This window comes from Dicentrarchus labrax, unplaced genomic scaffold (genome assembly GCF_905237075.1).
Source record: "Dicentrarchus labrax unplaced genomic scaffold, dlabrax2021, whole genome shotgun sequence".
Classification (NCBI taxonomy): Eukaryota; Metazoa; Chordata; class Actinopteri; family Moronidae; genus Dicentrarchus; species Dicentrarchus labrax.
In genome coordinates, this window is record NW_026136702.1 from 8,879,736 (window position 1) to 8,897,399 (window position 17,664).

Sequence of the window (17,664 nt, forward strand, 5' to 3'; positions counted from 1 at the left end):
TTCAGATTGTGACCTCTTGTGACAGATTACATAAATAGATGTATTACTGGGTAGAGGAAAAATATATGCTCACACACAGACACACACACACACACACACACACCAGATTTCATATAGACAGAATTACTTCTTACTAATTGGCTACAGGAGAGACTGTAATGGTCCAACTTCGGTGGCAAACAAACCTCCACTTAACAGTGAATTCTCCCGATGCTCCTTTTCACCGCCTGCAAGTGTTCTTCACAAAGAAAGCAAAAACAATTTTATCTTAATCAGGGTTCCAGCTATACTTGTTTCAAAGTACCTATAAAATAACTCAAGGTCCAAGAAACAATTATTTTAATTCACCATGAGATACAAACATAGCTATCGTCCTGTGTGATTACGATCCCTGAGGAATATTTCCAGAGAAAACTTGCTCATTACAGAGTTTATTGTATTTGTGTCTTTGAATTTTGGAGGACATGTGCATTCAAAACAACTGCACAATGGTGTGGTGTTTTTTGGGCCAAATTGGTTATTTTTATACATTTTCTTGTTTAAAAATGAGTCTCTGTGTAACCTTGACATACTTGGCAATAACCAATAATGATTATATATTATTATAAGTATTAAGTCTCGCATGACTCAGTATGAAAGCATACAGGAACACCTCTGCTTTTGTTTTTTTCTTTTAGACCGGACCAGACCAATTAAACAACACAATAGAAGGAGAATAGGTCAATAGATTTATGTTTCCAAATATGTTATTATGATGTATAAGGAAAGTTCAGTTTGTTTTTGAACATTCTGTACTGTCTCATAAAGACTGAATATAAATAACTGTACTGTATGAGAGTATTTTTTAAAGTGATGTTATTATTTATTTTTTTTTATCGCTAAGTAATCTCACGAAAAGACCAAAACCAATACAACTATACAGTTTCTTTCAGTACTTTCCAACTTTGCTACCCTGCTGGTATTCGTGGTAATGAGGGAACATGTCATTCAGTGCAATACTTAGTAGGATCAGTTTGATTTTGGTCTTGAGATTTGTTGCCAATAATAGAAATAAAATGTAGCCCATCTGGTTGTTTATTTGAATCTAAGTTGTGAATGGGACATCTATATTGAAGGCCATATCACCCGTCACCTTGTTATAAAAATGTGCAAGACTCTACTATGGTAAAACATAGTATCAGTAGATGTACTATACAGCTATCTGCAGACACCAAATATTTCATTACTACAGAGACCAAACTTGGTAAAAGTTACAAGATACAACCTTCTGCGGTGGTCTGTGTCAAAGATTCGAGGAAATGAAATAATTGTTGCGTGTGTGTGCGTGCACGCGTGGGTGCATGCGTGAATTCACACATCCTTGAAGCGTTCATTTGCAAGTGGCTTTTGTGTGAAACATTGTGATCTCCCGTTAAAGGAATCTGTTCTCTACAGTGAGGTGTTAGACATCTCCACAGCATTCTAGACAAAAACATCATGTTATGTTATTCATCCAGCTCAACCCAGTCTTCAATGTGCACATCATTTTTCACTTAATGGCTGAGTTTCCTTCTTTAAAACTTTGTCATGTCAGTGATAGTTCGAGCTGTTTTTTTTTTTTCCTCCTTTCCCCTTTTAAACACTGTTTCAGTTTTGGTTCCAACAACAATGTAGCTGAACCTTTTTTTTTTTTTCTTTTCTTCTGTTCATAGAAGTAGGTAGAACTTCACATAATTTGGCCCAATGACAGCTTGCTATAGCTACCCGTATGTGTTGGTAAGAGTGAAGACCAGTAATGGTGCTACATTACAGCCCGCAGTCTATGTAGTGGACAAGTTTTGTGTTCATAGGGAAAATATTTCAGTAAGTCTCACCAATCAAAGGGGCTGGTTTAACTGACAGCTGATGCCAACTCAAGTCTGAAGCAAATACATTTTCCTACCACTTCATCTGTCTGAACCAGCATAAGTGAAGAAATGTTAACTCATATAAAATAACTTTATTTCTCAGATATGTGGCAATGCATTCAGTACAGTGTTATGTAATGTTAAGGAAGGTGCTAAGGTTTTTCCTTTTCAGCCAATGTATCAGGATTTTAGAAATGTTGAAAAAAAAACGGAATAAATACACTGGCACATTTGAAAAGTGTTTAAACATGTGAATATACTTTGAAAGTGTTACAGAAAAGCACGGCTTTCTGCAGAGTGCGGTGTGTTCTAGGTTGGGCCGTAGAAATATTGTCTGATCCCTTGAGAAAAGTTCCCTCATGCTTTATGCCTCCTTTCTGTAAGGATTTTATTTCAAGTATCATCTAAAGTATGCTTCTCTATGGCAGTATGTTTCAAAAGACTCTGTGATGGAGACTTAACAGACATCACCCCTTTTCACCACCAAGGAAATGTTTGCAAGGGGTTCCTGGAAGAGGTCAGAGAAATATTGAACAGCCGTCTGCTAAAACAGGATTCTGCCTGAGTACGTCAGGTAAATGCCATGTGTAAATTCCATTTCATCCCTTTGCTCAAATTCAGAAGACAAATAATTGAGTGCAGATCTAGTCCTCTTTCAAATGATTTTCCCTCCCACCCACCAAGAACCATAGTGTCTGTAGTATAACGACGTCCAGTTGGCTGTTTACAATACTGGTAAGCAAATGGCGTTTCAGCATCAAAGCAGTTCTTCTCTATAAATAATACTTGCTAAACCCAGTGGTCTTTTTTATTTTAACAAAGGATGAAGTGGGCTAAATGCTTTCATCCCGAGAACTAACGACTGCCACGGCAGCAGAGACTCATCAGTGCCTTACTGTAGAAGTGTATTTGCATACCAACAAGCACTTGAAAAGAAGTGTTCTGTAAATAACTTACAAGGAATGAAATTTGAGAAATGTATGTGGCCGCACAGCTTATTGTTCTAGTTGACAGGGATATCATAAGCTAAGCAGTCAATTATTCATTATTTTATCTGGTTGTCATTAGATTAAAAATGTAGTCTTCCTCAATAATTTCTTCAGCCTACAGTGTGCTGTAGCGGTGAAGTCTTTGAATGGCGTGAGATATGGCAAGTACCGGCTTTATGCATTTGTGATTAACATATTCAAATTAGTTAGCAAACATTACCACAATTTCATCATCAAAGTGATTACCTCAGCCAAATTAAAACAACCTTTTGTCACCCCACACATCCAAGTTTTTGATTAGGCCAATTAAACTTCAAGTGTTTTCAACGGTGCTCCTTCCCCGCCTCTATCTACGCTTTACCTTTTTGGATCCAGAAATATTTGCTGCCTGTTTTTAGTGCTTACATCATCAGTCATTATCTTCCCTTGAATTACTTGTGATTTGATAAGTCAATTTTTGGCGGGTTTTTTTATGCTTTTGAGGATCAAAAATATTTGTAGCTCGTGAAACAATGAACATATGTCAGGCAAATCTCCACCCCCAACAGATTGTTCTCTGTACTGCTAATTGTGAGTGGCTTTCAACACATTGAGAATTGTTGTGTACACAATGAAGGTTGTGAATAGTTTCAAGGTTAATATTGTTGGGTTTTTCCTTTGTATTAAGAGCCCATTTTTGTATTCATGCTCAATAAAACTGCAGTGCACAGTAACCTTGCTGTACTTGTACTTAGAATATTTCAAACAAAAATTTCAACATCAAATTTTATGTAAAAATACATCAGTTTATAAATGTATCCTCAACTAAGCCACAAAACTTGTTTGTAGAAATGTGTCTACATAGAGGCAAGTTTAAGGAATCATCCATGAAAGACTTTGCTGCAATCGGAAGAGAATATTTAATTTGTTTATCCATCCATCAATTTATTTCCTATACTCACTTATCCTGTGCAGGGTGGAGTATTGGAGCCCTGGATAAGTTGCAGTGTCTCAGCAAAATCAGACAGACAAACATATTCACACTTACATTCACACCTACCAGCAATTTAAAGTCTCCTATTTTCCTATCCTGCATGTTTTTTGACTGGGGGAGGAAACTGGAGCATCTGGAGGAAAACCCTCGCAATTTGTGTGTCACCAACATTTGAACGCAAACCCTAACTGACAATACAAGAGACAAATTAGCAGCACTCAATGCATTGACTGCACAAGAGGGGTTCCATTAAATATTTGATTCAGGTTGTCAAAGATTATACAATAACAATGCCTGTTCTGTTCAACGCGTGACAATTTTCATCTGTGACTATTATTTTGAAAATAATGGTCACAACTGGCAGCGACAGTGTGTAACAGTGCATCACTGTGCCTTAAAATGTCTCGAAAATTGACATTAGCAGTCTGTTAATAATCATACACTAGAAATTTTTACTACATTATACAGCATCCTTTTGTACTTCAATACAGTCATATCTAACAATGCTCAACTCTGGTGACAGAACGTAAATATTTCATTTCAAGAATCCAGTTTCTCAAGGAGCAAACTACATCCTGCAGTGCTGCTGCTCAAAACACATTATTAATTTATAGATTTGAAACCCCACCAGTGCTTCCTCCATCTGATATTATACCTTTCAAAGTTGTGCACATCTCAGAGCATTTTATAAAGTCCCTGTCTGCATATTACTTTGCATGCTAGATCACCCTCCTCTTCTTGCCAAGAGAGGAATGGCACGCATATGAATCGAGGAAAGAAGACATCGAAAATCCTGTACAATTTCAGGTTATAAGTTTTCTGTCATGCCACTAATCATCTGCTTTCTGCTGTTATTTTTTTAGCCTGCCTGTGTTTACTTTTACCAAAAGACATGAGAATTAATTTCTGCCTCTGCAGGAGCTACTAAGATGAATAGATCCAGAACAAGATTCATATTTTTCTCCACCGCTATCTACACATTCACTCAAATGCGAGTGTTTCAGCAGACGTATTCCATCAGGCTGGACACATTTCCTCTTAACATCTTTTCAAATCTTTCATGCATTACAGTATGGGTTGTTTTATCATCACTTCTCTCCCTGTGCGTTCTGTAGGCCACAGTGTGAGTTTGTTAAGCATCTGGACATGTTGCTGCAATGTCATGGTCCATTTTCACCTCTGCCCTAATGATGTCTCCCTCTATGTCTACACGTTTAGCGATGCTGAGGACTGGTTCTGTGAGTGCCCCCCGCTCTACACAGGCCGGCTGTGCCAGTTCAACGCTTGTGAGCGCAACCCCTGCGGTCATGGAGCCACATGCATCCCAAAATCCCCTTTGGAGGCCGTATGTCTCTGCCCTTATGGAAGACAAGGACTACTATGTGACGAACGTAAGTGTTACAGCTCCAAACAGATCAGTGCGGCACTGATTTAGCAGCTTTATTGAGAGGCTGATCTGCAAACAGTTGGTGAATGAGAGCCCTGAGCATTTGGTAGAATGAGAGTCTGTTGTTAAGTAAAGGGATTAATGAAACTAAATTGTGCTGAAAAAGCAGAAACGTCTTCCTCCAGCAATAGAGCAAGATAATCAAGGCAAAACTCCTGCTGAATATTCCAAAAGACTCTTCTCAGTTCATAAGATCTTATTTCCTAACAACTATAATTCCAGCAGTGTGACTTAAAGCAACTTTTCTTAAGAACTTTTTTCTTAAAATGTCAGGCTACTGCTGTATAGCAGGGTGTTGATGTGTTCTCACACTGTGTTAATAAGCTAGCTTGCTGTCACATCTGTCTGTCTGTGGTAACTTGTTTCTGTTTCATCTTTGGCATACAATAACTGTATTTATATTACACAACTCCACAGCTATGAGAGAGTCATTTGATCAAGGGTCATAAAATGCTGACTCACTCACCAAGACTAATGATAATTTCGGAGCTGTTAGCATTTTGACCCTTGTTCAGGATAGTTAATAATGGCCGTGCAGTTATCTGACAATGGAAACGTGCAGTTACAGTGACAGGCTTTGTACTGTGTTATATTTTAAACAAAAAAATATGTTATTTGTCCCCACCTAAGCGGAGACATTGAATATACAGCTACAATGTGCAGTTGATACACATCAATGACCAAATACTTGCTAAGACTGACATTTCCATTTGTATCTAATGCTAATTAGCAAATGTTAGCATGAGAAATGTTAAACTAATATATTAACAATGCTAAACATACAGTCTAAAACATCAGCATGTTAGCAATGTCATTGTGATAATGCTAGCATGTTGACATTAGCATTAAGCTCAAAGAACGGCTGTAGTACAGCTACATCGAGGTGTTAGCATGGCTGTAGACTCTATTAATTTATTGTTTTATTGACTCAAAATAGTAAAAGGTAAACAAAGCTAATGGCTAATTCAGAATGACCAAGAAGTTATACAGGAAGCTACATAAGTTCTATAGTGGTCTATTCTATAATTCCAAACAGTAGTACCATAAGAAGGAGACTTCACAGATCGTGGTTCTCACAAACAAAGGGTTTTGCTTGACTGAACTGACTGTAAGAGCAGCAGGGTGCTTGGCATATAAGTCGTTCAGCCATGTCACAGCCCCTGACAGAGTCTCAGCACCCACATGCCAAACAAAGTATTCTAACCTTCCAGTGCCACACTAAGTGTATGGCTGACATTTGAATTTTAATCCTGATAACATCAGAAAAGATCAGAGTCAAAACTGATCACTCCTAAGGTCCCCTGCCTCTCTGTGCTCTTTTTGTACTTGATACTTTTAGCACCAATAATGTCAGTGATAGCATGGTACAAAGTTGTTGTCAAGCAGGAAACATGAAAGAGCAAAATGTTGTTTTCTAGCTATTTTCAGGTCTTCATACTAATACATAAGGTGGGCAACGAACAAGCAGGAAATGGGGGAAATGGAGGGCTAGGAATTCGTGCTGTTGATGCTGGAGTGCCTCAAGAGTCGAGTTCATGAAACATTAATGGATATTCAAAATGACTTCAGTCAGAATTATTAATGATCTACCTTTGTACACAAATGGCCCATACCTCATGTTAAAGATTCATATTTAAAATGAATAGAGAAAAAAACACGGAAGACAATAAGCCTCATGTGCAATGCAAACGTGTACAGTACTACTAGTAGGCTACAGTACAACCGTGTCCTGTTTCTCAAATCCAGTCATAGTTTATCCTTTCTGTCTTGAATTTTAGCATTGTTTGAAAATGATCATGTGACTATGATTATGATTTTAATTGTTTTAATTCAATTGTTTTTAGTCAAGGAAGGAATGTGTCAAGAGATATTGCTAACCCTGATCAACACAGTCTCACAATAAACAAACAAACAACACCCAAGTGTAGACATAGTTATGTAATGCAATCTATTTTAGTACATCATATTTCCATAGATACATTTGATACAATCCATTCTCAGTGGGTTTTAATGTTTGCTATTAAACACTGTGTAGCATTATTCTGCATCAGCACTTCAGTTTAGTATTGATTTAGTGAGGTTTCTGTTAACCTTGCATTGTGCTGAGATTGAAACGAATATAATAGTATATTCTATACAGTATCTCTACCTCAGGAGAAGTGTTGTTTTCCAAGCTGCTCTGTGGCAGCTAAGATAGACACCATACACATGCAGTTTTTGTCAAAATGCATTTCACAATCTGGTGCCGCATGTCATTCTGTTTTTCTTCTGCCACTCCTGCTGGTTTGCACCATATTACACAAATACCCAGCAAAGTGGAAATGCTATGTAATATTATTTGACAGAGTGCGGCGTTATAATCCATAGACAGATGCATTTCACAGAGGCAGCCCATAAGTGTGTTTGTTAATAATATGTTCTGTACCCACTAGTTACAGAGTGGTGCACAATGACAATTTAGCTAACAGATACTATGAACACAAAGAACTGTAAACAAAGAGGACTCAATTATTACTGTCGATTTTGTATTTACACATCGATTATAATGCGTATGCCACATGCCTGAGAATAAGTGGCAGTCTGTGTAATGGTTCAGTGAGTATAATGAGTAACAGAAACCTAAAGATTTACTCAGTGATTCACTTCTACAATCCTATAACCTCCTACATCATAAGAGTTATTATGGATCCTTGTGAAATTGAATAAATGCTGGTTAACGCACCCAAGGTGCCTGATAGTAAAGGCAACCTTTTCACAGGCTTAGAGTTACTGTATGGGATTAAACCTGCCTGTAGCACAGTTATAAAATATGGGACTCTTCTAGTGTATGTTAAATAAGATGTAAATGGAGTGTTTTATTGTTGAAATTACGGGAAATTAACTCAAAAGTTAAAAAAAAAAAGTTAGGACTAGAAATAAAGGCTGTGACCAAAAAAAGCAAAAATGTGAACAATTATAACCCTCTCAAAGTTAAAGCAATTAAAGTAAAGCAATTTTCTTGGATTCATTTAGATGGTACAGTCCAGAGAAATATTTAATGGGGTGATACTAGGGGGATTTTAAGGGGTGGCAGAAACATATGCTGATTTAATCCCAAAGAATCACTTACTGTGGCACATTAGTAGAGCATTGAATATAAATATCTAATATCTAATTTTTCCAAATATGTTATTTTTTTTCACTAAATGTATTTGGTCTAAAATGTGGCCATAGCAGATCATTGAATTATATCTGATATAATGTGTTTGACACCAAACTGGAGTGGCAGACATTTTTTAGGGGTGCCCTATGCCACCCTTTTAGATCCGCCCCTGTTCTTTTTTTAAAATATGACATAAATGTTAACAGTTGTTAATTAGATTAAGTTTATAAATACATCAGTTTTGATAAGAAATTCTGTTAAAAAATTACAATATAAAATATTTTTCAAATGTAAAACAGTTACTAACAAAATAGTTTCAAATCTAATTTGTAATGATAGAATATTCTATTAATTCCTGGTCATCTAAAACGTGCTAATATCTGGTTCAGTTCAGATACTTCATTTGTACAGAAGGCATGATGGTAATTCATCCATGAACCGAGTAAATAACTCAAGGTCATGTAATTTAGTTATTATGGCTGACATGTTTGTATCTGGTCTGAACGGGCAGCAAGACCACACGCACCAAAGCCTAAAAATATGCCGTAACACTCTTTCAATGAAACAATAGGCAAATAAAGCTCTACCAGACTAGGGATGATAACAGAAGCATTTCCAGCTTTATTAATAATTTAGCAGCCAAACAGAGCTGAGGGCAGTCACAGAGGAGAGCTTTGAACCCCTCTCAGCCATCGCCTGGGGCTGCAGAAGAATATGCAAGGTGTTTCCAGTGAAGAAGAAGTGCAGTTCTGTGTTTGAATCCTGACAGCTGTGTAAAAAAGAAAAACACACACACAAAAAAAAAAACTAAACACAGCAGCATGCAATTTTGAATGAGTGTGGGGAAATTTCCATTGAGTCCCCAGTGTTAAATCAAGTAGATAGGTATCCTAAGATGGAGAGAGTATTATTGAATCAACCATGCATTCTGAATAAGTAAACTTGTGGTTGTAATTGAATATCACTGGGATCATTGTGCTACCCTTGTGAACATTGAGTATGAAGCAATGCGTGCTTGCCAGATCTCGTCCTAAACAGCTACTAATGAAATAGAATAGGACTGAAGAGGTGATAGTATTTGAAAACAGGTCACCATGTAACAGCATTCAGAAAAGAAAATATTTCACTAACCCCTGATATGTAATGTGTAGCAATAGTGCCATCTTTTGGTAACCTGTGAGGGAGATGATGAATCAGATCTGTTTTTTTTCCTCATTTTAAACAAGATGACTTTACACAGACACAGTGAGCCCTACATCAGCGAACACTGGTCACATTTGAACACACATTTGAAACTAATGTCTTTGTTTTTGCAGCCATCAATATAACTCGTGCCAGATTCAGTGGAAGTGATGAGTTTGGTTACACCTCCTTTATGGCTTACTCCTCCATCCCGAGCATCAGTTTCTTCTACGAGTTCAAGTTGAAGTTCACACTCGCCAATAATTCATCTGCTGTGAAAGACAACCTGATGCTGTTTGCTGGGCATAAAGGACAAGGTGAGCTCCAATCTAGACACCCGCAGGGCAAATTTAAAATAATTATTTTGTTCAAATGAAAAGAGGGAAACAACTTTGAGATGTTTTTAGTTGTCAAACTTCATTAAGGATTATAAAAGACATGCCATTGCCGTTTTGAGAGGTTTCACCCGCTGTGTATGGTAATGTGCTATCTAATAGATTTCCACTTTCCTCTGAGATCCTCTAATCAAGAGGATTCCCTAAGGATTTTCTTTCTTGGCAGATTTTGAGACATTAATAATGAGTCTTCCTGCAGTCCAGCAATTAGTTTATTTTCAGCTTAACTGTTATTGTTCTTGACTTTCAAAGGGAGCTTGTTGGAATTGCTCACATAAAATGAACATGTCAGCCAAGCATCTCAAAAGTATCTATGTTAATTGCATTAAACAGACTTTGAGGTGCAGGTGCAATGCGATACTGTCAGCAACCATCACTTTAAACTAGGATCTTCCTATACATGTTTGTGGGGTCAGATTTGGCAGCAGGTAACCGCTGTGTCATTGTCACCAGCATATTTCATCAAAAGAAGAAGAATGAAAAAAACATAAGATCTTGTGGATCTCCTGCCCTTGTTTTCTCTTGAGAATACAATTCATCAAGGTGGAGGCAAAACAAAACAAGAGCTATATGAATAATGAAACACTTGTCAGGAATGTGAACAGCACTGTTGGAAATGGTACAAATTCAAAGGCACAATATTAGAATAGATGAATTGTGAACAATTCACATGATAATTGCATTAATGAAGTGGCATCTTTTGATCAGCACCACCAAGGAATGAAGTAGTTAATTATACCATTGCTGTGATCAAGTTAACATGGAATTAAACAAGTAGAGATGCAAAATATGTTACGATACATAAAACACATTCTTTAAGAAAACAAATGCATCATTTATTCTTAATGTTTGTTGGAGATGTGGTGTTTATAATGATTTTGTTTTGTTTGAGGATGAGTTTTTAAGGATATTCAGCAGGAAGATTTAGATAGTCTGCAGTATTTGCAACATTTCAACTGTTTCACCATGTCTCTAGATGTTTAACAGTTTATATATATGAGTATATGTGACAATTCATGAACATACCCTATGCAAGATGTTTTTGTGCCTAAACCTAACCAAACATTATCCACAGTGGCCTAATATCAGAAAACTCTCGACTAATAAGCTGTTGAAATGTTAGAAATACTATGTGTAGTTGTACTATCCAAATAAAATGCTACACAAACTGTTTGTGTTTTCCAGGCAACGATGGTGATGACTTCTTCGTTTTGGGATTGCGAAATGGCAGAGTTGTGCACAAATTCAACCTTGGATCAGGCATAGCAACCATAGTCAGTGATCGACTGAACCACCAGATCAATATTCACACTGTTACATTTGGAAGGTCCAAGAAAACTGGATGGCTGAAGGTGATTTGATAATTAGAAAAGTGTCCTGTTTGGAAAATAAGGTTACTTTATGTAACAGAATTGTTATGTTATTTTATACTATCTTTATCTAGCATTTTCTTGTAAAATACTGAATGATTTCAGGTCTTCAGGCTTCGAAAAATCCTTTAAATGACACAATCTGAGAAGGAAAATTAACTCTTTATTTGACCTGATAGGGTATCAAAAGTGCATATACAGACATATAAAGATTCAGAATGAATAACAGCGAAGTATATAAAGCAGGTAACTGCCATATATATATATATATATATATATATATATATATATATATATATATATAAAAGGGGTCACAAACTAAAAAGATTGGGGGCTACAGTTCTAACTCAAAAATATCATCAAACTATTTAATTATTCCTCTTTCCACTCATTTATTCACCCGTTTCCCTTTCATTTGTCACCTGACTTTATATGGTACACATTTTATAAATTTCACATGCCCACACAAACACTATATATTTATCCTCTGTTAATGCTGTGGGCTGGTAAATGGTGTTATAGTGAGGTGAAAGTTTTCTTGAAACATATCAGGTTTCTACATTATTTTGGTCCAGTGATCAGACAGAACAGGATGTTCGGATCGTCTAAGTATGGCTGAAAATCTGCAGAAACAGTGAGATGCCATCGAGTCTGCAAGGGCCAAGATCCCTGGAGAATCAGTGCCTTGAAGAATTTTGTCTGTTCAGAGGCAAAAACACAGGAAGTATAGTACTGTAGCTACTGTGGCTAATAGGTGGACACTGTCTAAATAACTCAGTGATCAATCCGAGTTCATACATTTTGTCAACTTTGTGCAGATTTTTAAATAAATTGTGCTCCCACAATGAAGACTCTAGCTTGAGTATTGACATTTTACTATGTCTTTCTCAGGTTGATGGACAACGCAACAGAACAGGATCATCTCCAGGACCCCTGTCGGGCCTCAATGTTTTCAACCAGCTCTTTGTGGGTGGATATAATGAGTACACCCCTGAACTACTGCCACTTGGCTCCAGGTTCCGTCATGGCTTTCAGGGTAAGACTGCTACAGCTTTATTACAACCAAACGCTGCTGTCTAGAGTGAAAGCACCGGGGCTTGGAGATTCTCCCAGGATCTCCATCTCTTTGTAAGCAGACGGGAAGGTGTGTAATGAAAAGGGAGTTCCAGGCTCAGATTGCGTATGAGGCCAGAACAGAGCTTTGAGGTTGATTGTGTCTGCACCCTTTAATCATTTCACACCCTGTACAGTTCAGCATTGTGTGCAAATCCATTCCACTGCTGATAAGTCATTTCAACAAGGGTGCCATACAAATAATCTTTGTCATTATCAACATCATTTATGCTTTCTCTCAGGTGACCCCATGTAAGAATGTATTCTGGAGAGCATTTATTGTGCCTGCTAATGTGCTGAGCCGTGGAGCCAAATTGCCATACCCGTAATGATGACAACAGCTATGAATATCATCATAACCATATTCAGCAGTCTCTGCACTACAGCAATGAAGCTTGTTATTATAAAATGTCATGGCAGATCCATTTGAGGTGAACAAGAGCTTTTTATGTTTAAGGACTGGAGCAATTTTGTGCGTTTGCTTATTTATCATCATATAATTCACTTTTTGCTCACCAAATAAACCTTCAAAAATCAAATCAGCCATGCTAGAGCATCATTTTGCCTGTATGAGACTGTCGCAGTCCCCTGTACTGGTAAGCACTACCTGAGCCACTATGGTGGAACCATAACCTTTTTGCTCAGGATGTAATGAGAACTCATGAGCGTCTAATCAGATCTGTGTGACCTTCCTCGAGCCCTAATCATGATGGCTGGCAGTGAACACACTGATAATGCACTTCACTCCCAGTTATCAACAGATCCACACTCCCCTGTAGAAAGGTGGCAGAGGAGGTAAAAAAATAAAAAATCAGTTACTCAATTTGAGCTCTTGATCAAATAACAAGAAACGGGGAAGGTTGTGTTTGTCTAGCTTGTCTATTAAAAACTCTCATTTCATGCTGCTTTGATGCAGATATTTTTTTAATCAGACTTGCTAAGTGATCTTGAGGGTCATTTCCTTTAGATCCCCAGTCAGTTTTTGATTTTTAAAGATTGCCAAAGGAGCTTAGTTGAAAATATTTTTGACAGTTTTGTATGAAAATGTTTTTTTCACTGCACATTTAACTTTCAGCTTTTTATTTGGCAGGTGTAATTGCTAGACTTGGCTCCCCAGGTTTTTTGGTTCTGTTACAAGAGGCAGTTTCTGCAGAAATACAAAAATAACCAGCTTTTCTAATCTTCCTTATGAATCTTCTTTTCGACCATCTATGTTTGCAGCACCGCAACCATCACTTGAGTCTGCCAAGTAGACAGCATCATGCCATGAATATTCATGAATGAGCATGACATTTCCCCTGCTTCCTGTTTATGCCAGTGACTAATGCAGCAGAGAGAAGGGAGTCTGCATGTGCAGATGACTGCGAGGCTTGTGCTCAGGCCTTATATTTATAGAAGGCCCTGTGCTCTGCAGGTACAGGCCAAAGCAAATATTGTCTTGATAAAATTGAATTATGAAAGCAAAAAGCAAATATGACGAGGGAGATGCATTGTGACAGGAGGAAAAAACGCGGATTTACAAACTCAGACATCTTGGATGTAGAGATTTTATGCCATCAAATTCAGTTCATATCTCAGAAAGACATGCAGATTTGAGTATGTATACAGTGGTGTCGCACAATAAAATAAACAACCATCAAAGAAATTCATTTCAAACACTGCACACATTTTGAAAGGTGTTTTTCTTTTTTCATTGAGCTTGTTTGAGTGGGAAACCCAACTCAGATTAATCACATTTTAGTGTGGCCATCTTTGATCTTCATACAAGGAAAATAAAGAATGTAATCCCCTATCAGAGAAATAAAAGATATCGCTCTGACAACGGTGTGTTTGTTCTTTTCAAAGGGTGCATTTTTGATGTGCAATTTTGCACAAGAAGAGACAGAAAGTTCCAAGTGCTGGGACAGCCTGCGGGACATCCAGCCTTCGGGCGCAGCGTGGGTCAGTGTGGAGTCACCCCCTGTGTTCATGTTCACTGCAGAAATGGAGGGACATGTGTGGACTCTGGGTCATCTGTGTAGTAAGTGAAAATAACGACGACTGACAATGATTCCGTTCACGAATAATGTCACAAGTGTAGGCTTAGCAGTTGAGTTGCACCCAACAGCTTTATGTTTAATGTATATTCCTATATATGTTGTCACTAGGCATCAGTAACCTATAGAGAATCAGGGAATCTGTTACACAGGAGTTACAAGTATAACGAAAAGAAATGGCAGTGTTTACAAGCTTTTCACAGTGTCTGACTGTGTCCGTCTGCAGTTGCCAGTGCCCATTAGGATGGAAGGGAGCACTCTGTTCTGAGACCGTGTCTGTGTGTGATGTCGAGCACAGTCCCCCTCCTCTGTGTGCCCACGGCTCCACCTGCATCCCTCTCCCGAATGGATATACCTGCCAGTGCCCCCTGGGGACCGCAGGACTCTACTGCGAGAAAGGTTGCATCATTGAACCCTAACTATATCATTATATATGTTTGTTTGTTTGTTTTATTTATTAAGACCACTATTCAATTCAATGAATGTATAAATGCTCTGTGGTTTTGCCTGTTCAGCTGTGACCATCAGTGATCCATTCTTCAGTGGTAACCAGTCTTCATGGATGTCATTCCCACCCATGAGTATTAGACATAGGACTGTTTTGCAGCTGCAGTTCCAGCCTTTATCACCTGATGGCATCCTTGTCTACACTGCACAACATCTCAGTGCCAGAGCTGGTGAGGACATTCAATTTCCTGTATAAGCCAGCTTTATTTTAATAAACGAATTATTATGTTGTGCATGTTGACATGAAAGAGCCAGGACCAGTATTCTCTCTATACCCTGCCAACATGGTACACATTATACGTACCAATCAGTCTTTGTTTCGACAGTATAATGACAGTGTATGACAGAAACTTACCTCGTGCAATTTTGGAGCACCTTCTATAACTCTAACTTTAGGTACGAATTACCTAAAAACACCAATACCTAAGGTAAAGATTCATATGTTAACAATCAGTACTTGAGCTAAACAGACCTCATTGGCATAAGTTTATTAATGTTGGGCAACTTAAGTAGCAGTATTCTACTAAAATGACTCCCCCCCAAAAAAAACTACTTGCTTACTTGCCTCTAGTGTAGGTATCCCCAGGCTGGATATCACAAGATGAATCTGGAGGGTCTCAGGGTGATTCATACAATAGGATATTGATCTGCTGCTCAAATTAATATTTTTTTTATCTATCTTTCCTCATTTCTTGTAAAATAAAGAACGTTTTCCTTCCCCAGACCTCTAACGGTTACTCAAATGATACAATTTGGATTTTATTCATAAACAACAGATACTGTACACAACACACATATCCACAAAACAAAAAAATGACTAACAGAAGACCAAACAAACACAGATTTAATCCATTACATATAATAAAATAAAACCATAAATAACGTTTAACAAAAAACAAACAAGGTGTCATGAAATTGAAGCATGACACAGGATAAAAACACTGCAAGTTAATATTACATATTTCCATAGTGGTACTGGCCACAAAAAACAGCAACCACTGCTGTGCCTCTGCTGCATTAGAAACATTAAGACAAAGTTGTGATATTCAGACTTAATTATTGCTGGCATTTCTCATTATAAAAATATTAAATCTTTTACCAAGCTCTATCACCTATAACTGCTTTGTTTTCTTCCTACAGGAGACTTCTTCTGCCTCTCCTTGACATCTGGGTTTGTCCGGCTGACATTTAACCTTGGGGATGGCACCCACATCCTACGGTCGGTTAAGCGAGTGGACACGCGAGGCAGGACCTGGCACACGGTGAAGGCTGGCCGATTTGGTCACCAAGGCTTCCTCAGTCTGGATAATGAGGAGGTTAGAGAGAATGGCACTGAAGGGATGACCACCCTCGATGTTACTACAGACATCTTTGTCGGGGGCGTGTCAACTCTGAGCTACGTCTCCACAGAGGCAACTGAAGGGGAGCCAATGGGCTACACTGGTGGTTTGAGAGAACTTATAGTCAACGGTCAAGAGTTGGAGTTAACAGAGACCTGGGCAATAAGTGGAGCAAACGTTGGGGATTGGGATGGGACTGCTTGCGGGTACAAGGTGTGCCAAAACGGAGGCCGCTGCCTGGCAACAGGAAGGGACTCATTCACATGTGTATGTCTGCCGTCGTGGACTGGCTCTGTGTGTAACCAGTCTGTAAGCTGTGTAAACAACAGCTGCAAACACGGTTCCTTATGCGCTCCATCTAGTGTCACCTCGTACCGCTGCATATGCCCCTTAGGATGGGGAGGGAAGTACTGCGACACAGAAATAGCCACAGACACTCTCAAGTTTGTGGGGAACTCGTATGTTAAATACCAGGACCCGAGATACAGCACAAGAAATTTTAAGTACACACGGGTTTCTTTCAGCTTCAACACAAGCTCAAATGACAGTTTGATCATGTGGATGGGAAAGGCTGAACATGAAGATGACGACTACCTCACAGTAGGGATCGAGAGCGGCCACCTCAAGATTGCAGTCAATCTCGGGGAGAGACTTTCCCTCCCAATAACTTTCAGAAATCTCACACTCTGCTACAACATATGGCATAATGTCTCCGTATCTTTAAACGGCACAGTTATTCAGGTGTTACTAAACAATAAGAGAATCCTTTTCGAAGACGTGGACCCATTTGAGCGTTATGTGGCCTTAAACTATGGCGGTCAGCTTTACTTTGGTGGATTTGAATTACACAGAAATGTATCAATAGTCACTTCTGGGTTGTTTTCAAAAGCATTTGAGGGAAATCTCAGAAATGTTTATTTGTTTAAAGATACCAAGCCGCTGCTGCTTCTCAAAGACGGAGAGGGTTTTAATGTTTATGATGGGAATGAATAGTAGTGAAACTTTGACTCATGAAAATTCCCCTTGTGATATCATCTTAAACTTACTGTTACTTGTGCTTTATAACGCCCTACAACAAAGTAGTCCATGAGATTTGTGTGACACTTGGCAGTAGTTAGGCAATGTTTTTAGGGTTAGGGTGGCCAAAGGAAAGTTCACAATAAACCATATTTTACTACTTTTTTCTTCAACACTGTGGTAGCCTGATTTTCGTCTGACTTGTTTATAGATCATAATGGTTTTATCTCAGTTTTAAACCCTGAGAGTCCGTCACTATTTCAATAT

At 38.3% G+C, this 17,664-nt stretch overlaps 1 protein-coding gene across 4 annotated transcripts in view; it reads left to right on the forward strand.

Moving 5' to 3' along the window:
- Positions 1-17,570, forward strand: part of eys (eyes shut homolog) — a 153,996-nt gene extending 136,426 nt beyond the window's left edge. For all 4 annotated transcript variants that reach the window (XM_051422200.1, XM_051422210.1, XM_051422219.1 and 1 more), the window contains 8 exons: positions 5,067-5,239; positions 9,754-9,936; positions 11,200-11,366; positions 12,276-12,420; positions 14,343-14,517; positions 14,760-14,932; positions 15,049-15,210; positions 16,181-17,570. In XM_051422200.1, coding sequence (XP_051278160.1) covers positions 5,067-5,239; positions 9,754-9,936; positions 11,200-11,366; positions 12,276-12,420; positions 14,343-14,517; positions 14,760-14,932; positions 15,049-15,210; positions 16,181-17,373 — 2,371 coding nt within the window. In that variant the 3' untranslated portion in view covers positions 17,374-17,570. The remainder of the gene's footprint in view (positions 1-5,066; positions 5,240-9,753; positions 9,937-11,199; positions 11,367-12,275; positions 12,421-14,342; positions 14,518-14,759; positions 14,933-15,048; positions 15,211-16,180) is intronic.
- Positions 17,571-17,664: the final 94 nt, after the last annotated feature.